Genomic DNA, 23,665 nt, shown 5'->3' on the forward strand with positions numbered 1-23,665 from the left:
CCAATTGTATAGTGAGGTGTTGAATCCCAGAGCCTTGTTCTTTGTGAGTAGAGTGAGGAGCCAATGTCATTCATAGCCCTGTTGTCTGAGGTAATTGCATACTGTCCATAGGAAAAATAATTGAAAAATTTGATACAACATGGATAAAGTTATGGACAGAGAAGTAAAGCTGACCAAATGGGGCACAGAAACGGAAGGTTCTTTATCCCATTAAGTCAGCTTTACCTCCCTCTTTATAACTCGGTTTAGGGTGTGCCAAATTCTCTCATTATTTTTCTCATGGACAGCACCAGATAGGCTTGAACTACGGGGCTATGGATCAGTATATACCGGAATTGCCCTTCAAGAACAAAGATAAAATGACAGACAACTTCATATTGGACATGACAACCCAATTTGAGATGTAGAGGGGATGCCTGGCTCCCTGCAAGACATGTAGCTAGTGTGTGTTTGTGTGATGTGAGTTTGAATTGAAAATCATATTTCTTTATGTCCTCAAACAGGAAACTGATCCAGATGACGTGGCTGCCAAGGGAGTCACTGTGGGAATTCTGTATGTCCTTGAGGACTGTGTGGCTGAAGCCTCATCCCCCAAGATCCAAAACATTGCACTCATCTTAGAGGAATCAATAGTAGTAAAGGACCTTGGCCTACCTTCTCGGCCTCCTTTATGCACTCAATATTTCCTATCCGGAAGACTTAAGTACACCTTGGAAACACTTCAGAAGGTTTTCATGGAGATTGGCCCAAAATGCTCTAACCGTGTGTTATCTCTAAAGAAAAAGCTTTGTCTTGTAAAATGAAGAAACAGGTTTTCCCTCTCTGAGTCAGCTCTGAATAGCTAAGAACTACATGCGAAATAATTGTTTTGTGTTAATTCTTTTGATGCTCATGGTCATCTCTGACTAATTGCTGGTTAATAACTCAAAAGTTGGTAAAATTACACCCATTTGTAAGTATATGTAGTTGTTGCTAGTTTGTTGTTATGTTAATGCAGAATCAAGACCAAGAATTTGAAAAACTTTGAAAAGAAAGCCTCTGAAGTAGCTCCTGTTTTCTTTTGATATATATATATTTTTTTATATTTTATTTATATTTTTATATATATATATATATATATAAAATATTCAGTCTTGGTCAAAGTTCAGAATACATTTCTCGTAAGTTTGCATTTGTGTATGTGGATTTGCTTTGGTAATAGCTGTAGCTTAATGCAGGATAAATGGGTTTAGTCAACAAAGAAGTCATCATATTACTAGTTAACATTTTGTACTAAGTTGAGCTAAAAACTGTAAGTAAAGACAACAGTATTTGTAGTTGGGGCAATCACATTACTGTTAACTCAACAGACAATCTTACATTGGCAGAATGATGAATTTTAGGTTGTGCCCACTGGTAGAATGAACAATTGTTTGTTAAGACAACAGCATTTTTGTAGTTTGGCCAACGCATAAAACCGTGAATTTTGCATTTTCGCAAGCTTTTATTTTTTACAGTGTAGAGGGGACAGAGTAACTGCATACACACAGAGACACAAACAACGCTGTTGAAACATCAACATACCAACCAACCAACCAACACGCCTGACTGTGGAACCAGGTCCCATGGAAAAAGCCATTGGTAAAACCTTATAGTCGGACTGGTCAGACAAGTTCCAACGTTCCAGCCACCCTACTGGATTCCAGCAAACGTCCCACTCTTCTAACTAGCTCTGTGGAACACAATGTTCCTGGCTCCGGTTCAAAAATGTAATTGCCTCACAACAAGTTCAGAGGAATTGGAAGCACAGGAGCACTTCAACTCTGTCAAGTCCATCTCTGGTTCGTTTGGGGGACAACACCGGGTAGTAAACACAGGTCTCCAATCTCCCTGGCACAGACCACTGACGCCAAGAACCAGAGGAGCTAGCAATCATCTAGACTCAACGCTATTAGTTTCCAATCAATGACTGGCAGTTATCTTCCTGTCATCACACAATACTCCATATCTCACATATACATAAAACAATTAACAACTAATTTTGATGTTTCCACAGTAGTGTTAGCTGAATTACATATTAGCACAGTTGTGAATATTCATCACAGAAAGCTAGATTACAAAAAAGATTTTCTGCAGAAGGATCAGTATCACACAGAGCAAGCAGTCTGTGAGAGTCCGATTCATTTTCTCACTCCTGTTCACTCTTCTTTCATTTCTTCTATCAATTACTCTGTCCATCAATTCCTACTCTTTTTCTACTTTTTTGTCAGCCTTCTTTGACTTTACAGTCCTCCATCCTCCCTCACAATCAATCTCTCTGCTTCACTCCATTTTCTGTCCTTCTTTCAGTATTTTGCCTGTCTGCTGACACTCTACTGATAATCAGCTCTGGAAGAGAAGACCAATTTGACTCTGTTTGAGTATATCAATATGAGTGAGTGTATACACCCTGTTCTGTAAAGGAGAGCCTATAGACAGGTTTGGAAGGTCAGGTAGCATGACAGAAGGCAAATTCCTGGATTCATATCAGTGTCGACTTGTGCCTGTGTTTAAAGGGGAGATTGTGTTAATAAAACAGTATAACAATTGCAAGATGTCACAAGCTCATTATTTAAGGTCTGTCATGATAACATAATGAAATGCTCAAACATTCCTCAAATGATGAGTCACCTCCAGTCTGGCAGCTATAGTTGATAAGTGTTTGACTACCATTCCGGAGACCTGGGGTCAACCCCCGAGATCCCAAGTTTGACAGGTGCATCCATCTAATCGGGCTTTCACCCAATGAATCCTATCTCTTAATGCTAATTATACCTGGGATCTGGGACCCCATTTGTTCACAGAGAACACAGGGGTGTCAGAACTCCAGCAATGATCAAAGACTCAAGATCTATGCATGAGGCTGAGGAAAACTCAGAGACATGTAGGCCAGGTCCAGAATACACATGAGAAGTTTTTCACTTCTCACATTCTCCAAATAACACTAACATTACCACTAGGAATGAGATATATTGAATTATTGACTATGGAATATATTTAATAAACTAAATCTTAAATCCTAATCCTTTCAGATCAAGTTGATTGAGTCAGCTGTTGCTTTTTAGAACCTGAAAGACTGCTAAAGAATTCCTTGATAGCATTGATGGTTTCCAAGATTGTTGAAAACGTACATATTTTCCGTGCTCCATTAGGGATTGTTTCCAGTAATTGCATCCTAATGGGCGTAGACTTTGGGTTAATTCTGAAACCATTGGACCAGATTTTAACCAATCAGAATTGACCACTATGGGATTGCTACACTTCCGACTAACGTTGCAAGGTGATATTTTAGGCTTTTCCCAAAACCGTGTCGGCACTAATAGGCCAGGCAAAGTAGCGTTTTTCGACAGACAAATTGTAAAATAATTTTTTGCAGCTTAGATCATTTCTCTGAGGTGTCCAGAACAACATACTAAAAGTCCTAAGAAATCCTAGTTGAGGAAATATGTTAAATTCTCATCAATCCGAGATGTGTGCCAATAAGGCCAGGCAAGATTACACCCCAATGGGGCTATTTTTTTTTCTTTACTCCTATCAAAATTAAACTTTACACAATGAAATTACCCATGAAAAGTAAAACATTTTGTATTACAAGTTTCTTTGAAAATTAATTTGAATATGCAAATGAGCTATACACTAATTGAATATGCCCAAAATACACCCAAATAGGCTTCATTTTTTCCTTTACTCCTACCACAATAAAACTTTACATAGTAAAAGTATACATGAAAAGTAACTTTTTTTGTATTACAAGTTTCTTTTGAAATTAATTTGAATATGCACATGCACATGCTCCACACTTATTGAATATGTCCTAATTTGCATAGGCAGAAACACCATTCATAGATAGATAGATAGATAGATAAATACTTTATTAATCCCGTGGGGAAATTCTGGTGTCTTGCAGCTCTCTCATATTTACAATAATAATAATAATGTATAACATATAACACCAAAAAAAGCCCTGCCCTGTTGTTGCTACCTTGTCGTGGTGGGGAGGCTTGTGTGCCTCCGTGACCCTGAAGACTATACCGGCGGGGGGTTATACCCCTGGCAGGTACTACCAAGCCAGGCAGTTTTCAGGTTAGAGTCCAGTCTAAAAGCAGCATTGCCATCACCCATTGGCAGTAGGATGATTGGATGAAGATTGGGCCGATGTATTTGTTATACATATGAATGGTGTTTCTGCCTATGCAAATTAGGACATATTCAATAAGCGTGGAGCTCATGTGCATATTCAAATTCATTTCAAAAGAAACTTGTAATACAAAAAAAGTTACTTTTCATGTATACTTTTACTATGTAAAGTTTTATTGTGGTAGGAGTAAAGGAAAAAATGAAGCCTATTTGGGTGTATTTTGGGCATATTCGATTAGTGTATAGCTCATTTGCATATTAAAATTCATTTTCAAAGAAAATTGTAATACAAAAAATGTTACTTTTCATGGGTAATTTCATTGTGTAAAGTTTAATTTTGATAGGAGTAAAGGAAAAAAATAGCCCCATTGGGGTGTAATGTTGCCTGGCCTTATTGGCACACATCTCAGATTGATGAGAATTTAACATATTTCCTTAACTAGGATTTCTTAGGACTTTTAGTATGCTGTTCTGGACACCTCAGAGAAATAATCTAAGCTGCAAAAAATTCTTTTACAATTTATTCTACTTTTGGCTCCAAAAGGGGTTAGTTTGCCTGGACTATAAGGCAACATCTTTGCCCTCAATGAATAATTTTACACATTCTTCTTGCTCTTGCTTCAATTCTGCGATGTTGGCTAACGTTGCTACTACTGGTTTTATTGCTTCATCTAGCTCTAGCAGTGCCATTGTTGTAACTACATTTCAAACAAATGTTCTGTGATTGGCATAAGATGCCGAGAGGACCTGGACCTTTTGTCTTAAGTGATCAAAACAACACCACAGCCAGGCCTGTGTAACATGTGCAATGGGAAGACATACCCAATCCGTGTCAGTTTCTTTTATATATATATATATATTAAGCAGGGAGTTTTATAAATATATATATATATATATAGGGAGTTAATAACCTTCACATTTAAATAACCTTAAATGTAATATTATGACAATGGATATTTGTGTCTGTCAACCCTCAAAGCACACATCTCACCAGTGATATTGAATGACAACTACTCCATGTGACTTGTGAATCAAACACACAGATTTATTATAAAAACGAAAATCAAACAAAGTACACAAATCGTTATTCAGTGTTTATAAATGTGTCATAACATCCTTATGTAGCTTCCATTAACCTAAAGTGTTACCTTTTCAAGTCCCCTTTACGGTTTGTGATTACATTACCAAAGAGTGATTATCAATATTTATCATCAGCCCATAAACCCAACTCCAACACTGCAAGTTATTTTCAGAAGTTATTTTTGGGAATTCTACCAGGCAACTCTTAAGATATCGTGCATTTCTGCTGTTTGTGTTGTAAGCTCTTAGCCATGGCTTTAGCCTCAGCTTTCTCAGCTCGCTTGCGAATACTATCCCGACTTTTAGCGAGCTCAGTCAACATTTTGTGATCTAATTCATTGATCCTCTTCTCATAGTTCTTCTTCGCCTCTTCAAGTCTCTTCATGTCTTCATCCCTCTCCTTGACAGTTTCGCCACGCAGGTTCCTGAACTTCTTCTCCAGAGACAACTTCATCTTGGATATTTCACTGTCTAAAAAAGAGACATCTTCATTTTTGTTTGCTTGCTCCAGTTCGTCCAGTCTTTGCTGTAGGAGTCTCATCTCTCTTGCTCTAATCCTCTCTTCTGTCGCCTCAAACATGGCAGTGGTGTAGAAGCTTCCTCCATTTTGCCGAATCATTCTATCAATCTTTTCCAGGAGAGATCTGACCTGTTGTGCCTGTGTGTCTTTGTCCTTATTGCAGAAAACATGGTATCGACCTCCACAGTATTCAATCAGTTCCTTCAAGGCAGGTGGGCTTTTTTCAATGTACTTCTCAATGGCAATGCCATCTTCCCTCAGCTCTTCACCTCTAGTGAAGCCGACCATTGTGTATGCTTTGGAGTACCTGCCAAAGATCTCCTGGATCATCTTCACCGTCTCTCTCTCCTCTTGAGTGAAGCGTCCCACAGAGAGCATCAACAGGAACACATGAGGCCCTGGTGAGGACATGGTGATGCATTTCCCAATCTCCTCTCTGATCTTCTCATTGGAGACAGCCGTGTCAAACAGACCTGGGGTGTCAACAACCTGCACCAGTCTGGGACCAATCCATCCAATTCTTTTCTTACATTTTTTTGTGATAGACCCTGACAAACAAGAGGACTTAAATTCTTTTTTTCCAAGGATGGTGTTTCCTGTGACACTCTTTCCAACTCCAGTCTTCCCAATCAGGACCAGTCTCACGCAGTCCACTAGAGAAAAGGAAAATGCTTAATTATGTTTTTTAGTTTGGAAGATTTAAAAATGAGTTAGGGATTACGAACTTAATCAGGTCTTAAAATTGTCATACAGTACCTGTCTGATTTTTTTCTATTTCAAGCCCTACAGAGAGAGAGAGAGAGAGAGAGGTGCAAGAAAATATTTACACAATTCACCATTGCAACATGCCATACATAATTCAAGTAAGCTTACCAAACTCATATGAGATTGATTAAAAACCTCACCAAAATGTTAAAATCCTTACATTTGTTGAGGTTTCTTGAAAATTGAAGAGGTGTCTTTGCTGATTCTGGCTCCTGTCTCTCCTCAGATTCTTGTCTCTGTCCTCTGTGTTCAGCCATTTCATGTAAAAACTTTGTCCGAGGTTTTGCCCTAACAGCTGGTGCAGTGTTGAGTGTCTGGCTGAGATAGATGTAACAACAGTTTAAAGTCCTGACACCTTATGTTGATAATGCATAGCATCAGAGAGACTGGTCAAATAAAACAATACAACAACAAAAACAAAATAAGTTGTAAAAACACACTAAACTAAACTTTACAGACACCTATTTTGTGGGGGACTCACATATTTAAAATGTTTAATATAATGTTACGTCTTATTTCATGAAGTTAAATAAATTCAAAACCAAATCAACGGAAGCTTAACTGTGGCATGTGCCCAGGAGTGCCAAAACACCCACACATACGCGCGCGCACACACACACACACACACACACACACACACACACAAACTAGTTTCTACTAGTATTTCTAGATCATACTGTTTTGTAATGTTGATGGCTTTTCGTCCCTTCAGAAATGTTTATCCTCTGTAACACAAAAGGCAAAAGTCAGTTTACATTTATTACATTTTTAGTTTACATGGCTGTAAATACATACAGATATAGAGACTATCGGATATCCAGTTTTCTTTTGACATTAAATCTTACATTTCAATGACATTCCAATGTGTATACAGCTGTAGTATGTAGTGTGCATAACTTCTTTGGCTTCTTCTTCTTGTTACTACTACTACTGCTACTATTACTACTACTGCTACTACTATGTTAAGGGTAGATGTGTTCGTGCGGTTTGAGCAAGATGGAAAACTCTCAGGAGTACTTAGGAGGTTAAGGGTTGAAGATGGGAATCTTTTATTTTCCCAATGAAGGCCAAAAAGGCAGAAATAATAATGAAAACACACTGTTATTAAAACACTTTTCAATTAAAAAAATAGATGGACATGATAGTCAAAACAATGAAACAAATAAGCAGTCAACTGACTTGTATATCCACAATTACTGGTCAAGAGATACATTCTCAGAGCTATAAGACTTATGTCTTGTCATCACCAGCCCTCCCGAAAGACTAAAGAGCCCAGCTTAAATAAGGCCTGAACATGCCCCTATAATTGGCGAATGCCAATAAACAGCAATATACAGGGGTGTCTCAGGCAGGCAAACAGCCATTAGGCTTAAACACATCATTTAAACAGCCTAAAACCTATTAAAACAATCCGGTTAACCCGGAAGTCGCAGAGTCTTTTAAAATCCATGTTGAGGCGTCGGACATTCTCTACACGAACAAACAAACAGAAGACAAGACACTGAACACCGGTAAGACAAACGCTATGAAATATGACATTGATTTAAGACATTAAACTAAATAAACGGAGCATTTATGACATTTAAGACATGCGTGGTAATTTTAACAGAAGAGACATATTCCAACCCCCATTTATTGAGACACAATCCTAAGTTTCATCAGCAAAGTGTGATACGTGTTGTAGGTAAGGGATCATTGGCGGTGCCAAACATTTTTTTCGGCAGGTGCTATGGGGGAGCTCGGCGTTTTAGCGAGGGTGCTATGAAATGAGGGTGATAGCCTATATGTCACATGGTTCTCTACTACAACACCTCCCCACCATATTGTCTATCATCTGTTTACATGTTTGCTCTCTAAAGAGCCTTTGGGGTTCATGAAAAGCGCTAAACAAACCGATTGTATTATTATTATCATTATCTAGGCTACTTCCGACAGACGCGCACATAGCCGCGTTCATCTGCGATGGTCACTGACAAAATGCATACAGCATGTTATAGAGTCCGAAATCCCAAATATACTTAACTTACTTTAAAACACTTGTGGTAGTGAGGATTAAAGTTGGGCGACAGGTGACCACTACCATGTCAGATAGTGTGAAAGTAATCTTGGAATAGCAGATAGAATTAACCAAAACAGTCAAAGAGTCAGAAATGCGTTAAAAAGGTATATATTATTTCAGTTCACAATCATCAATGATCACATAGAACCTTATGTATACCTAGCACACAGACAGACTGCTTGTCCTAGGCTAAAGAGTCTCCAAAAACAAGGAAAAAGGCAAAAATGAAAAAGCTTCGACAAAAAAGGGCCTCTTCGTTGCTAATCAACCAAAACGAGTCTTCAGCGACACAGAACAATCAATGCATGCAACAAATCAGACAGCATTAATTTATGTTACACAGCTAACAACACCTTAGTTACACTGTACTCCAACCACGCAAACTGTTCCAACCAGCTTTTACAAAAACTCCTTTGTTGTTCTCCAAACATGCAATTTGGATATTTCTGGAGTTTTGGTCTTCTCGGACCATCCTGAGCGTTCATTCTTATGTCACTGATGCTGCTAGCACCATGGTTAGCACCCTCAGTAGTGGTAGTGGGTTGACCTCCTTTACCACAACGTTCCTCTCCTTAAAAATCCACACCAGATACCCCTGGCATTTCTTTTTCTTCTCTGTCACTCTCGTTTCTTAATCGATCTTCTAAACGTGGACATTTAGGTAGCAAAAACCGATGCATTGTTGATGTTAACTTGAAAATACCACGCACTAGCTCGCTTCAACCGTCCGGTAACGTCAACGTTCACGCGTTCGATGTCAAAATTGGGTCAAAGGTTATGACAGAATGATTGCTCTGTGCCTAAAACAATCTGTTAATTTCAATCTGTTATAATTTTCTTTTGTGAGTTAAATATTATTATCACACAATAAATAACGCAGAATGAAATTAAATAACAATAATAAATAAACCCTTATTTTGCTTGGGGGTGCTATGGCTAATCCAAGGGGAGATAGAGCACCCCCTGGCTCCGCCCTGGCGCCGCCCCTGTAAGGGATCCGTATTTATTTTATCGGTATTAAAACCTGAAGTGAGTATGTAATTCCGACAAGTGATCACACCCGTTGTGTAAAATATGCGAATGTCAGCACATTTGATTCTAGAAGAAAAGCCTGTGGTAACAGCAAGTAACGAACTAGTCAGTTGGCGAGCAACTGGATAGCTAAAAAGCTAGCTAGACCAAGAGTTTAGCGGTGATGTGCTCTAAGTGCAAAAACAAGATGCAGACTATCAAATCATTTTTTTCACATGTAAATAGTTATAAAGTCTTATCAATGCTATTCAGTACACCACATACCGCAGCAAATTACAAATGCATACATTAAACTGAATTAAGTACTCACTTCCGGTTTTAATACCGATCCCAGCAGAAATAAGGATCCCTTACCTACACGTGTCACATGGCCCTGCCAATGAAGATAATGCATTTTTGCCTGTGTGATCGCCTATGTTTAAAGTATTGTGGAGCACTCAATGACGAGTATCACAACTAGCCTACTCATAGGCGGAGATCCCGGGGGGGACGTGACATTGAAACGCGTGGTTATTTTAACAGAAGGGACAATGGGTCTCATTCTCGAACGCAGCTAAGACGAATTTAAGAAGGAATTTCTTCTGAACTCCAATACCGGTGATTTAGGAACAAATTTGGCATCCATGAAAGTTTTCTCATCTGGGATTTGTTCTGAACTTCAGAAGAATTTCAGAACGCAAAATAGCAGTCGTAAATCACCCAGAGTTTTCTTAAATGCAATTCCTCAAAAAACCACCAGATGCCCCACGGGGCTCCTCCGTGTAAGAAGGGTTAAGGGCTGAATTTGTGAGAAATCGTTGGTGATTGCGTTCACATCAACTCTACAGACATCCTCGGATTTAAATAATTATAATAATAATAAATACGAGAATATTTGTATCATTAACAATTACTATTCAGATTTATAGTCATGATTCTACGAGGCATAGTGATAAATAAAAGAACTACACAAACACTGCAAATGTAAGTGAATAAATAAATAAATAAGCACTAAACTCCATATAGCCATTGTGTTGTCCTCACTGCAGTGTAGCAACTATAGCTATACAACCAGCTAAACTCTGATGCAAAATGATGACAACTCGTAGTGAACGTTTACTTGCTGTTTACTGTGGCTTCAAACATCAGCTTACATGACAGAGTGAAAACTGTAACAAAGGAATAAAGTTTGACTGTTTTAGCATACATTTCGTAATGGAATATACCTGTAAATATATGTAAATAAAACGTTGTAAATATCTGTAGTCTTTCCTTTTTAAACAGTATTTTAACATTAACTTATTTATTATTATATTTATTATTTATTATTATTATTTATTATTATTTCATAACAATGAAATTGTACTTACGACATTGCTTCTAGTGCTAACAACCGATGGATTTGACATGCATACATTGTCCATTTACTTTCCACTCTACCGGAAAATGGCCGTTTCTAACCCCAAAACTCCCGGACAGCTTGTCAAATTAAAAGTCCCGTAAACATTTTGCCTTAATGGCAACACAGCCATAGTGGAATAGAATGGACATATCTACATCCTGCAACAGTACCTCTACCTCTGCACCGGTGAAGTTAGATCTGCGGTTACTCGACCAGTGCCCGCTTTCCGCTTTGACATGACTCACTTTTGAGTTGCTTTCGCGTGGATTCGGTCGTTTCCGACTGCACACGTCACTACGGTTGCGTGCCCTTATAAGGAGCTGGCGGGGCGTGTATGTATGCAAATCCAGGTGCACGAGAACGCTTCCAATTTAAGAAACCTCATTCGGGGGAGCACAGCTGAAAAAACTTCGGCTGCCGTGACGGTAGCCATGCGCACGGTCACATACTACTACTATTTAGGATTCCTCCGTCAGGAGGAACCCTATTGTTTTTGTAGGTATTATTAGGATTCCTCCGTCAGGAGGAAACCTATTGTTATTGTAGGTATTATTAGGATTCCTCCGTCAGGAGGAAACCTATTGTTATTGTAGGCTTTATTATTCTTGTACCATGGGAGTCAAAGGCAGCCCCTAGAACCGTATGGTAACTTTTTCTGAAATTTGGCACACTCATTAAGGACATTAAGTCACTCATTAAGTCCCTTCTTTACTCACACCAAGTTTCATGTCTCCCACTAGACCACACTAGCGCCACCAACGGGTCAAAGTTGGACTTTTGTTAACACACACAACTTTTGAACCGTTTGACCGATTTTCAAAAATGAGGTACCATTGGATTCCTTGGATCAAGACGAATTCGACGTTCAATGGCGCCAATTTTCGGTTGTATGGATTTTCCGCTATTACCGGTTTTATCAAACTGCTTTGAAAGCCTACTCTTCCTACAATTTTTCTCAAATCCCATATGGTAACTTTTTCTGAAATTTGGCACACTCATTAAGGACAGTCCCTTCTTTACTCACACCAAGTTTCATGTCTCCCACTAGACCACGCTAGCGCTACCAACGGGTCAAAGTTGGACTTTTGTTAACACTGTAACTTTTGAACCGTTTGACCGATTTTCAAAAATGAGGTACCATTGGATTCCTTGGATAAAGACGAATTCGACGTTCAATGGCGACAATTTTCAGTTGTATAGATTTTCTGTTATTCCCGGTTTTATCAAAAAACCTTTGAAAGCCTACTCCTCCTACAATTTTGGTCAAATCTTCTTCAAAATCACTAGAGATGATCTTCAGACCAAGCCTCACAAAATATAAATAGAATTTTGATCCTCACAACCGTTTGTCCGGTACAGCCACTCAAATTCAGCAGAAAAGCCGCCAAAACAGGTAGTGAAGTAATATCTATGCAAATCTTTGACTTATAAAGCTGACCGTCAGTGTACAGGGGTAGAGAAGTCGTTTATTAATCAGAAGGTTGTTAGTTCAATTCCCTGTCAAAGCGTCCTTTAGCAAGACACTTCTTTCTTCACTCTTCTTTCCTCTATTCTTTCCTTCTTCCACTCTTCTTTCCTTCTTTTACTCTTCTTTCCAAAATTGTAAAGAATATACATTTTCCCCTGGTTTCGCATTCTTAGGAGGAATCCGCATCGCTGCTTGCATCTATATTTGTTATTGTTATTATTCATATTATTATTAGTAGTAGTAGTAATAGCAGCAGTGGTAATTATAGAGAAAGTTATAATACCAATTAGATTATTAGCAGTGGCATTACAATAGAAGCTGTGGATTATGCACTCAGTAATATTAGTGTTCTAAGTTAATAAAACGGTTCCAACCAAGAATCAAAGCCTACCGTGAGATGAGGATGTCTTCTCTTCTGGTCGCACTTCTGCACAAACCACTAGTGTCACTCTTCTTTCGTCCTTAAATGCTCTGGAGTTTGTTGAGAGAATGAACATTTAGAAAATGAAAGAATTTTCCTTCGGTGACCTTTGATCACACAACATGTACATATGTAACATGCACTGTAGTGTGAGGATAAGAATCTGCAGACAAAGTGATACCAAAATAGTTCAGTATAATAGTGCTGTACAAATAGTTCAGAATATTTCCAATTATGTCCAATATTTATGTGGCAGAAGATGAACATGAATGCTGAAATGAACAAAACAAACACATATATTCATTGTCTTCGATTCCTATGCTGTATAGTGACGTTAGATGGCTCGACATAGGCAAACTCATTTCTGCTCAGGTGATCCATTTCTGTATTTCTCTACAACTGCAAATCCTTGTTTGGAATATATGCTGTATACATCAACAAAATGTGTGAAAGGTTTTACATGGGGCAAATATAAGCTTGACACCATACTGTTTGCAATGATCTCAAACCATCTCTGCATCCACTCTTATTTGTTCTTCAGGACACAAACAAACACATATTTATTGCCTTCAATTCCTATCCTATAAAGTGATGTGAAATGACTAGACATAAACACAGGGCTCTTAGGGCCGATGAGATATTATCAGTCCAATAAATTCTGCATTCCTCGTTTAATTGAAGTTCACATATCGATAATGAAAACAATGATGGAGAGAAAATGAAACAATTCAGCTCAACAGTGATGATGGTGTTTTTACAACATCTCTCCAGGCATGTTCCTATGCATGGATAGGGGGTATGAGTTTGAGTGTAAGCCAGAGTCTATCTGTGCCGTGCATGTGCGTGAGAAAGAGATACACATAGAACAAATGGGGCCATCACTGTGACTATCAAAAGAACGTGTTGTGTCTGATGGGTTTGCGCCACTGAACAATGCATTGTTGAGATGGCATCAAGTTAATAATAGAGAGCAAAACGAAGAGGAGGGTGTCACGCCAGCGCTGCCTGTCACGCCCCCTCCGACCACAACTCACCCAGCTCCGTCACATTCCTAATCACCAGAACACGAGTCACAGACACCTGTCACAGACTCCACTATTCAAACTCCTCACTTCCTCATCTGCCCTCGTTTCTAAAATTACTTTATTCCCCAAGACTCAGGCTATTCGCTCCCGGCGTTTGTTTCCGTCTACTACTCCGACTCCTAGTTTCCGTGTTTCGAAGTTCCAGTGTTCGTTCCCCAGTTTGCGCGTTTAACTCTTCAAGCCCCAAGGTGCCCCGTGGGGAACTTTTTGTTTTTTTTATAAATATAATTAAAAATCTCCGCGAGTTTTTGTCCTACAAACATAAAACCAACACCCTGAGAAACCCTGAATCTTCTAGTTTTCAAATATATGCAGTTTGGAACAAATAAATAAATGAGCACTTTGTAAAGAGAATGGAGCTAAAGCCTTGCATATTTCTCTCTCTGAGTGTGAAAGCAACCGGTGATGGCCCTCCCATTAGCAAATTAGGGCTATTCATATGATAAGATCATGGTAAATCGCCGATCGCTATAGGGTAATGACGAAGCAGGAAAACGTGAGAAAACGCCCCGTTTTTCCGTATAAACAAGGCAGCATGTAAGATTGTTTACATACGGACTGAGGAGATGCACCATGGCGAAACGGATCTCTGCTGCCGAAGCTCTGCGCCAAATCCAGGAGGACCTGGTCAGTGAGGAGGAAACCACGTCCTCGGATGAAAGTGGTGACGATATGGAAGATGAACACATGCACTTTGAGCTTCGTCTTGACCCCGCTGAGGATATTCGTGTTGAGTAAGTTGTATTCGTTTGACTAGCTCTTGTAAAGAATGCTGTTGATTAACTTATAGGAGTAAAACGCATGTCATTATGCTCTGAGTTGAATGGAATATTTTAGTGTGCTACTGTTTGCATAGCGATTCAATAACTTTATGCCGCTAAAACTATTGTATAGTAGAATACATATTTAATTCTCAGAGTTGCGTTACTGATATTAGGCTACACATATCAACGATTGTTGTCGTTAGTCGTTAGTGTTATTATGTGTTATTAGTGCTATACTGTTTGCATAGCGATTCAATAACTTTATGCCGCTAAAACTATTGTGTAGTAGAATACATATTTAATTCTCAGAGTTGCGTTAATGATATTAGGCTACACATATCAACGATTGTTGTCGTTAGTCGTTAGTGTTATTATGTGTTATTAGTGCTATACTGTTTGCATAGCGATTCAATAACTTTATGCCGCTAAAACTATTGTATAGTAGAATACATATTTAATTCTCAGAGTTGCGTTAATGATATTAGGCTACACATATCAACGATTGTTGTCGTTAGTCGTTAGTGTTATTATGACGCTTATGGTAGGTGTGAATCGAAACTAGGCAGGTGTTAGTGATCGAAACTGGTGTAATTACAGAGCTAAAATCATATGTGTTACAATGCCTGAACATAAAATGAAAGAGCAACTGCTGATTATTTTAATGTACTATATTACAGAAACGTGGAGAACATTGCACCTACACCGCCAAGGAAAAGAGCACGGTGTCAGCCTAAACCAGATCTGTTGTCATGGAAGTCAGAGGGTGACAATGATGCCACGCCGTCAACACTGAGGTTTTTTCCTGCAAGGGAGCCTGGTGTGCAGCTGAATGCAGCAGACAACCACACTCCTCTGGACCTCTTCAAACTCTTCTTTTCAGAGGATGCTGTGAAAACCCTCTGCCAGAACACTAACAAGCAAGCTGCTAGGAACATAGCCAGAGGTGCAAAGTACAGATGGGTGGATGTTGGAGTGGATGAATTCTACCGATACATTGGACTGGTATTCTACATGTGCATGATCAAGCTGGATCATATATCTGACTACTGGAGGAGAAACACCATCTTCTCCATCCCTTTCGTGGCAGAGGTGATGGCAAGAAACAGATACCAAACAATATCATGGAATGTGCACATGAGTGACCCAAGCGAGGACAGGGTGAATGATGCCAAGAGGGGAACCTCAGCACATGACAAACTGTTCAGACTCAAACCCCTCATGTACACCATACAGAATGCCTGCAAGGCATTCTATCATCCCCGCAGGGCCATTGCGGTGGATGAGCGTATGGTGGCTTCTAAAGGACATACTATGAGGCAGTACATGAAGGACAAACCAACCAAGTGGGGGTTCAAGTTGTTTGTGCTTGCAGACTCCAGCAATGGGTACACTTTGGCTTTTCTATATACACTGGAAAGAACCACTTCTCCACAGGACAAGGCCTCTCTTATAACTCTGTCATGTCACTGATTGACAGAGCTTATTTGGGGTCTGGATACCACGTGTACATGGACAATTTTTACACAAGCCCAAAGCTTTTCAATGACTTGTATGCTGATAAGTTTGGTGCTTGTGGGACATACAGAGACTTCCGAAAGGAGTGCCCACGCACCGCAGTCAATGCACTGAGCAAGAAGTCCCCTAGGGGAACGTTCCGCTGGATCAGGGATGGCTATCTTGTGTTTGTGAAATGGATGGATTCACGAGAGGTGTCTGTCTGTTCCACCATCCATCCAGCCCACACTGGGGATACAGCCAAGAGAAGGGTGAAATCCAAACAGGGTGTCTGGTCCTCACAATCCTTTCCATGCCCCACACCTGTTGTAGAGTACAACAAGTTCATGGGAGGTGTGGATTTATCAGACCAGTTAATCCAGTACTACACCACACAGCACAGAACTGTGAAGTGGTACAGGAAACTCTTTCTTCACTTCCTGGACATTGCTGCCACAAATGCCTACCTTCTGCACAGAGAACTCATGCAGAACATGCAGAAGGACAGCATGACCCACAAGACTTTCCTTGAGGAGCTCACTGCTCAGCTGTGTTCTGTGACAGTGAAAACAGAAAAGACTCCTGTAAAAAATGTTAGCAATGTTCCCATTCACAAGCCATTTTGTGGGCCTCGTGCTTACCGCAAGGTATGTGTATATTGCAAGACTCAGGGAAAGAAGGTCAAAACCCCGTGGATGTGCAAAGTATGCGATGTCTACCTTTGCGTTCTCCCTGAGAGAAATTGTTATGATGCTTGGCATCCATAGGCCATATTTTTGTACCCTGCACTCATTTCATAACATTGCACAATGCACATTGCACATTCACTTTTGCACTCCTGCCCTGCTTTTTGCATTTTACCTCTGACATACTTCTTATATACATTTTTTTATATATATTGTATCCTATATACTGTGTTTTATCTGAAGTACTTCTCTCATGTGTGTTTTTATGTTATGTGTAGTACTTATAGTGGCCTTTTTCATACTATACTTTTTTATACTATTTTTTATACTTTTTTCTACTCATTATTTAATATGCACCTACTTTTATGCACCTAATTAAATGCACCTACTTCTATGCACCTGGCTTGTTTGCACTTTCTTGTATGCACTTTCAAAACTGATGGTTGTGGGGAGAGAGCTACAATGACATTCCAGGGCCATTGACAGCTGGACCATTGACAGGTGGGCCATAATGGGGAGGGGCACTAACAGGGCGGTTCACACCTCTCTCATCAATATGCATTGTAGTCAAGGTGAAGAAAAGTGTCACTTCTTAATTTACTTATAATTACTATTCAAACCACACACATTTTCTGAATGCTAAACTCACCTTTGTGGAGAAAACACCTACGTTTACAAGGTTCAGAGTAAAAAAGAAAACTTCCAAAATATTTACAATGTGTTTTTGTACTGAGTCTGAACCACCTCTAAAACTAGATTTAATTTTAGTGTCTTTAGATTCAATTTTAATAAAAAACTTTTTTTACTACATTCCTTTTACTCTCATTTGACTATTGCTGGGGTGTTCTAGAATATAATATTAAATGACACTTTTGCCTCATGGTTTTTAGTTAGGTGAAATATACAAAAGTATCAGGCATGGCAGATTACCTAACAGAGTAAAAAAACAGCCTTGGTGCTGGAAGTGTTAAGACTGCCTTCCTGTTGTCGTTAACTTCTGATTGTTGTTTTTTGGACATTAAACTTCTGAGCGTTGTGTTATTTATATCTTCTGAGCGTTTATTCCCTTTCCTATGTGTTCATTCTGGTCCACTGCCTGTGATCAGCTTTTGGGTTGTCCCTGTTTATTCCCTTGTGCCCCCTGTTCTGGCTGCTTCAAATAAACTCTGCCGAGGTACGTATTTGTGTCGCCTGAAGTCTCTGACAGAGGGGAACAAGAGTTTCCAGTTTCTTGTGCCCAGACCCTGACCCTTGTGGAGACCCATATAAGGGACAGGTTTAATTTCATGTTGAAGACATCATGTTTATTATGATTTAATAAGTGGTGCTTTACTTTCATGTGTCTAGTGATATATTCCAACTGCATCTCAATGTAGCTTTGTTACAAAACAAGAAAAGGCCACGCCTTTCTTTTCCTCCTAATTGTGCACTTTTATTTAGTTTGAATATGTCCTCCTGATGCCAAAACGTTTATTCTTACAAACTAAAAGAATCCTGAAATGTATCCAACCATCAGATTTGTGAACCTTTCCACCCCTATTACATATCATGGCTATATCACAGTGGTAGCTAAAACACATTTGTGTGAAACATGCAACAATTGCAAAACTCTCCTAAATAAACCTTAAATATCAAGTTAAACAGAGCAAGTAGAAAAATGTGAATCAGTTTTTAATTTATTATTTTGCATGAAATACGTTGGGGAAGATTTTGCTAACTAATTACTGATGATGCCTTTTAGACGTTCAGAAACACATTGACCTGCTGTGGTATATATTCTGTGTTACTGATATCAGAAAAGTTTGATCAGGCATTTGTACTTCAGCTTAAATGTACAGTACATATATGTAAATAGAACATATATCGCCAAAATAGCCCAAAACATTTGATGGTGTTCCTCAAATGGACTAAATGTGATTCTGAGGTAAGTGTTACACCAAAGAAAAACAATTACACTGGTACTTTGTGAAAGTCATGAGAAATGATGAACCTACCTTAAGGTGATTGCCTTTAAAGTCTGCTGACACTGAAAGGCAGAATGCACTCATGAAAATGATAAAAATCATAAAATGGACACTCAGATTTCCAAACTCTGACCAGGGGGCCAAATGGCAGCTTCACAGAGGCCTTCTCTCTGATCTCACAGCATCTCTTACAGTCTGCCGACACTCTACTGATAATCAGCTCTGGAAGAGCAGACCAATATATCAATATTTGTGAGTGTACACACCCTGTTCTGTAGAGGAGAGTCTGTAGACAGGTTTGGGAGGTTTTTTTTTTTTTTAAAGGATCATGCAGAGTGAAACCCGTTGTCCTCGTCTCACATTATTTACTTTTACTTTTACAAAGTGTATGGTATCGACCGCTACAGTCTTCAATCAGTTCCTGCAAGACAGCTGGGCTTTTTTCAATGTACTTCTTAATGCCAATGCCTTCTTCCCTCAGAAGCTCACCCTTAGTGAAGCCAACCATTGTGTATGCTTTGGAGTACTTGCCAAAGATCTCCTGGATAATTTTCACTGTCTCTCTCTCCTCTTGGGTGAAGCGTCCCACAGAGAGCAGCAACAGGAACACATGAGGCCCTGGTGAGGACATGGTGATGCATTTCCCAATCTCCTCTCTGATCTTCTCATTGGAGACAGTCGTGTCAAACAGACCTGGGGTGTCAATGACCTGCACCTGTCTGGAACCAATGCATCCTGTTTTTTTCTTACATTTTTTTGTAACAGACCGTGACAAACCAGCAGACTTAAATTCTTCTTTTCCAAGGATGGTGTTTCCTGTGGCACTCTTTCCAACTCCATTCTTTCCAATCAGGACCAGCCTCACGCAGTCCACTAGGCGCAGAAGGAAGGTGTCGTTGCAGTTTGGTTGTTAAAACATAGATACTCTCTCAAATATACAGTCAAAAACATGTTTAACTGTACCTCTCTGCGTGTTGTCTTTTTGAAGCCCTACAAACACACACACAAACACATACACAAGTGAATTATATAACATAATATACACACACACACACACACACACACACACACACACACACACACACACACACACACACACACATTAGTTTCTACTAGTATTTCTAGATGTAGCTTACTGTAATGTAGATGGCTTCTCGTCCCTTCAGAAATGTGTATCCTCTGTAACACAAAAGGCAAAAGCCAGTTTGCATTTATTACAGTTTAGTTTACATGGCTGTAAATACATAAAAATATACAGTAAATGACTTACTAACTATCTGGATAGCCAGTTTTCTTTTGACATTAAATCCATACTACTACTACTACTACTACTACTACTACTACTACTACTACTACTACCACTACCACTGCTGCTACTACTTCTGCTGCTACTACTACTGCTGCTACTACTACTAATAATAATACTGCTATTATTATTATTATTATTATTATTATTAATAATAATAAATTATAAATAATAATAATAATATGTTGGCTTGTTGTTATTGTTATTATTATTATTATTATTATTAGTAGTAGTAGTAGTAGTAGTAGTAGTAGTAGTAATAGCAGCAGTGGTAATTATAGAGAAAGTTATAATACCAATTATATTATTAGCAGTGACATTACAATAGAAGTTGTGCTAAATGTAACCAGGATGTACAATAAGTGTATACTCTCAGTAATATTAGTGTCTTAAGTTAATAAAACGGTTCCAACCAAGAATCAAAGCCTACCGTGAGATGAGGATGTCTTCTCTTCTGGTCTCACTTCTGCACAAACCACTAGTGTCACCCTTCTTTCGTCCTTAAATGCTCTTCAGTCATTTAGCAGTACACTAATGACTGTGGTAAAATTTGATCAATTTGATTGAGTCTGCTGTCCAAAGAAAGTTAAGAGTCAAAGAATGCTGACAAAGTTCTTAGGTGAACTTTGATCAAACAACATGTACTGTACATTTAACATGCAGTGTAGTCTGACTGTGGCAGGTAAGGGCCAGAGGTGTTCCACTGCCTGAGACTGTTAACAGGGTGGCCTGGACCACGCTTAGAAATGAAGTGTCATCAATCCTCATCTGCCAGGTTGTACTGGGGACCCTGTAGCCCAAGACCTTGAGATTAAATTACCCTGATGTGTAAATAACCCTGAGATTAATATACCCTGATGTGTAAATAACCCTGAGATTAATTTACCCTGATGTGTAAATAACCCTGACATTAATATACCCTGATGTGTATCTGTCCAATATATTCTGCTTTTTTCATTTAATCGAAGGTCATATATCGATAACGAAGACATATCTCCCCAGGCATGTGTCTGTCCATGGATAGGAGGTATGAGCTTGAGTGTAAGCCAGAGTCTATCTGTATCGTGCATGTGCGTGAGAAGGAGATGCACAAAAAACACACAGGGCCATTACTGTGACTATCAAAATAATGTGATTTGTCTGCTGGGTTTGCTCCAATGATGACAATGGAAGGTGTGGTATTCATCAGGTATGCAGGTGCAAGATCAGATAATGTCGTCTATGACACGCCAAAAAAATCCATTGTTGACATGGCATCAAGTTAGATAGAAGAGAGCCAAAAGAAGAGGAGGGGAACAAGAGTTTCCAGTTTCTTGTCCCCTGACCTGATCCTTGTGGTTTAATTTCATATTGAAGACATCATGTGTATCATGATTTACTAAGTGGTGCTTTACTTTAATATTTCTAGTGATATATTCAAACTGCATCTCATTGCAGTTTTGTTACAAAACAAGAAAAGGCCACATGTAGTTTGTGTTTTATATCTTGCACTTTTGTTGAGTCTGAATGTGTCCTCCTGATGCCAAAATGTTTATTCTTACAAACTAAATGAAATAGAGAACAGCAGTAGTGTTTTGTGTCCTGTGTACCATGGCATACACAGTATCATACAGAACCCAAACTGTCACCTGTTATATTCATATATTATAATAATATCTTAACCTATATCTTGTCTGTCTTACTTATTTACTTAGTACTGTGCACTGAGAGATTTTTTCATACTCAGTTGAAAAGATAAGTGCTGTAAGATGACATATGCCTACACTTATTGATGGAGGTGCACCGCTACTTCAAAAAAAGCTACTGGTTTAGGTAATGTTTCCATATGGGGTTGTGACGTCAACATGATACTGGAAAGTCCATCGTTTTTGCATCAACCCAAACTGAAATGAGATGCTGACGCTAGGTCTGGGACTAACTTAATTTATTGACTTAAATTAATACTTCCGTGTGCAAGTATTGTGTTTTATCTGATAGAGTACTCACTGACATAACTCCTGGCTGGCTGTAGATTAGGCCTTTAGCATTAACTGTATCTTTAGCTCGCTTACGAACGTAATAGTACGTTTCGTCATGAATAATAAACCATTCATTTCAGCATTGAAACTACTAATTCAAAGTCTCTCTTTCTGTCATCTTGGCTCAAGCTGAGGTAAACTTGCCACAGCATGGCTAGTGACTTCGGCCTTTAGGGTGGAGTGAAAGTGCACCACTGTAACAGAGCACAAGGGGTGGGCTGGACTTATAATACAAACAAAATGAGAGCATCATTGCGAAACATAATGATCTTGATTACATCGATTCATAATCGTTGGAAGCCATAATCGGAATTGAAATTGTATTAATCGACCCAGCCCTACTACACACATAACAAATCTGCATTAATACTTACATCTGTAGAATTGAAGACATCGTATCTCTCCTTCTTCTTCCTTCCAGATGTTTCCCCTGCTCTCCCTCTCTTGTTTCGGTCCGTCCTCTAGCTCTGTCTTCATTGCTTGGAACAGCTTCACTACCTGGGATTTTGGTTTTACAGGTGGCTTTTCATTGGCTGTCTCACAGAAGCTTTTGTTTTTCTCTAACATTGCCTCAATATTTTCCAGTAGATTGCTAACTTGATCTTGCCGGTTATCCCTAAACAACACGACAAACTTATCTCTCAGTGGCTTAGGAAGCCTTTTACTGGCTCTCTTGGTTATCAAGCTGATATTCTTCTCATCCACGCCACTAAGGGTGATTAGAGCCATAGTGGAGTCTACTGCCTTCTCACCAAAAGCTTCCTGGATAATAGCAAGCATTCCCTCAAGGTCAGGGCCTACTTCCCTTAGCGTGATCACCAACAGGAACACACAGGGACCAGAGGAGGACAGAGAGGTAATGGTTGCAATCTCTTTCTGCAAGTCATCATGGGTGAGTTGGGAGCCAAACAGATCAGGGGTGTCGATGACGACCAAACGTTTGCCTCTGACATGGCCACTGGACATTTCACTTCCCAGCGTTAAAGGGTCGGAGGATGAGGAGGCACGAGTCTCAAATGCCTCTCTCCCCAGGATGGTGTTCCCACACGAGCTCTTCCCAACCCCACTCTTCCCCAGGAGCACAATGTTCAGATAAGGGGATCTGCTAGCACTTGACTCTGTATGGAAGAAAAAGAGCATAATCAAAACTGGTTGCTTGATTATCATAGTGTTACCTGACATAATGTCAAACTGTAAATCAATTAACCCAATGGCAGCATCCTATACCACCCGCAGAACCTGATGCCATGTTTTTTGGTCATGAGGAAAATGGTTCAAAACCGGGTGGTGTTACTGCTCCCCTTTGCTGCACATGGTATCAGAAGTGGGATGGCTTGCGCCTGGTTTATGTACCAGTAGAACTGTATGACCAGGGGTGTGCTTCACGATAGCGTCATTGTCTAACCCCCAGTGTAACAACGGAGATTGCAACGGTGGTTAGAGAACAAGAAACTCACTGGATCAACA

At 39.4% G+C, this 23,665-nt stretch overlaps 1 protein-coding gene across 1 annotated transcript; it reads right to left on the bottom strand.

Moving 5' to 3' along the window:
- Positions 1-5,440: 5,440 nt before the first annotated feature.
- Positions 5,441-23,426, bottom strand: LOC122133008 (immune-associated nucleotide-binding protein 9-like). The gene is made up of 3 exons (XM_042708178.1): positions 22,573-23,426; positions 19,838-19,864; positions 5,441-6,408 (listed from the first exon to the last, which is right to left on the bottom strand). Exons 1-3 carry the CDS (start codon positions 23,378-23,380, stop codon positions 5,441-5,443), a joined length of 1,803 nt encoding a protein of 600 aa, XP_042564112.1. The 5' UTR covers positions 23,381-23,426.
- Positions 23,427-23,665: the final 239 nt, after the last annotated feature.

Source organism: Clupea harengus, chromosome 7 (genome assembly GCF_900700415.2).
Source record: "Clupea harengus chromosome 7, Ch_v2.0.2, whole genome shotgun sequence".
NCBI classification, from domain to species: domain Eukaryota; kingdom Metazoa; phylum Chordata; class Actinopteri; order Clupeiformes; family Clupeidae; genus Clupea; species Clupea harengus.

Excerpts from the sequence above, each read along its gene's own strand:
- LOC122133008 (XM_042708178.1), bottom strand. The coding sequence starts at position 23,380 with ATGTCAGGTAACACTATGATAATCAAGCAACCAGTTTTGATTATGCTC. Across the intron at positions 19,865-22,572 it reads ATGTCTTCAATTCTACAGAT|GGCTTCAAAAAGACAACACG; the intron begins GTAAGTATTAAT and ends GTGTGTTTGTAG. Across the intron at positions 6,409-19,837 it reads AAAAGACAACACGCAGAGAG|TGGACTGCGTGAGACTGGTC; the intron begins GTACAGTTAAAC and ends CCTTTTCTCTAG.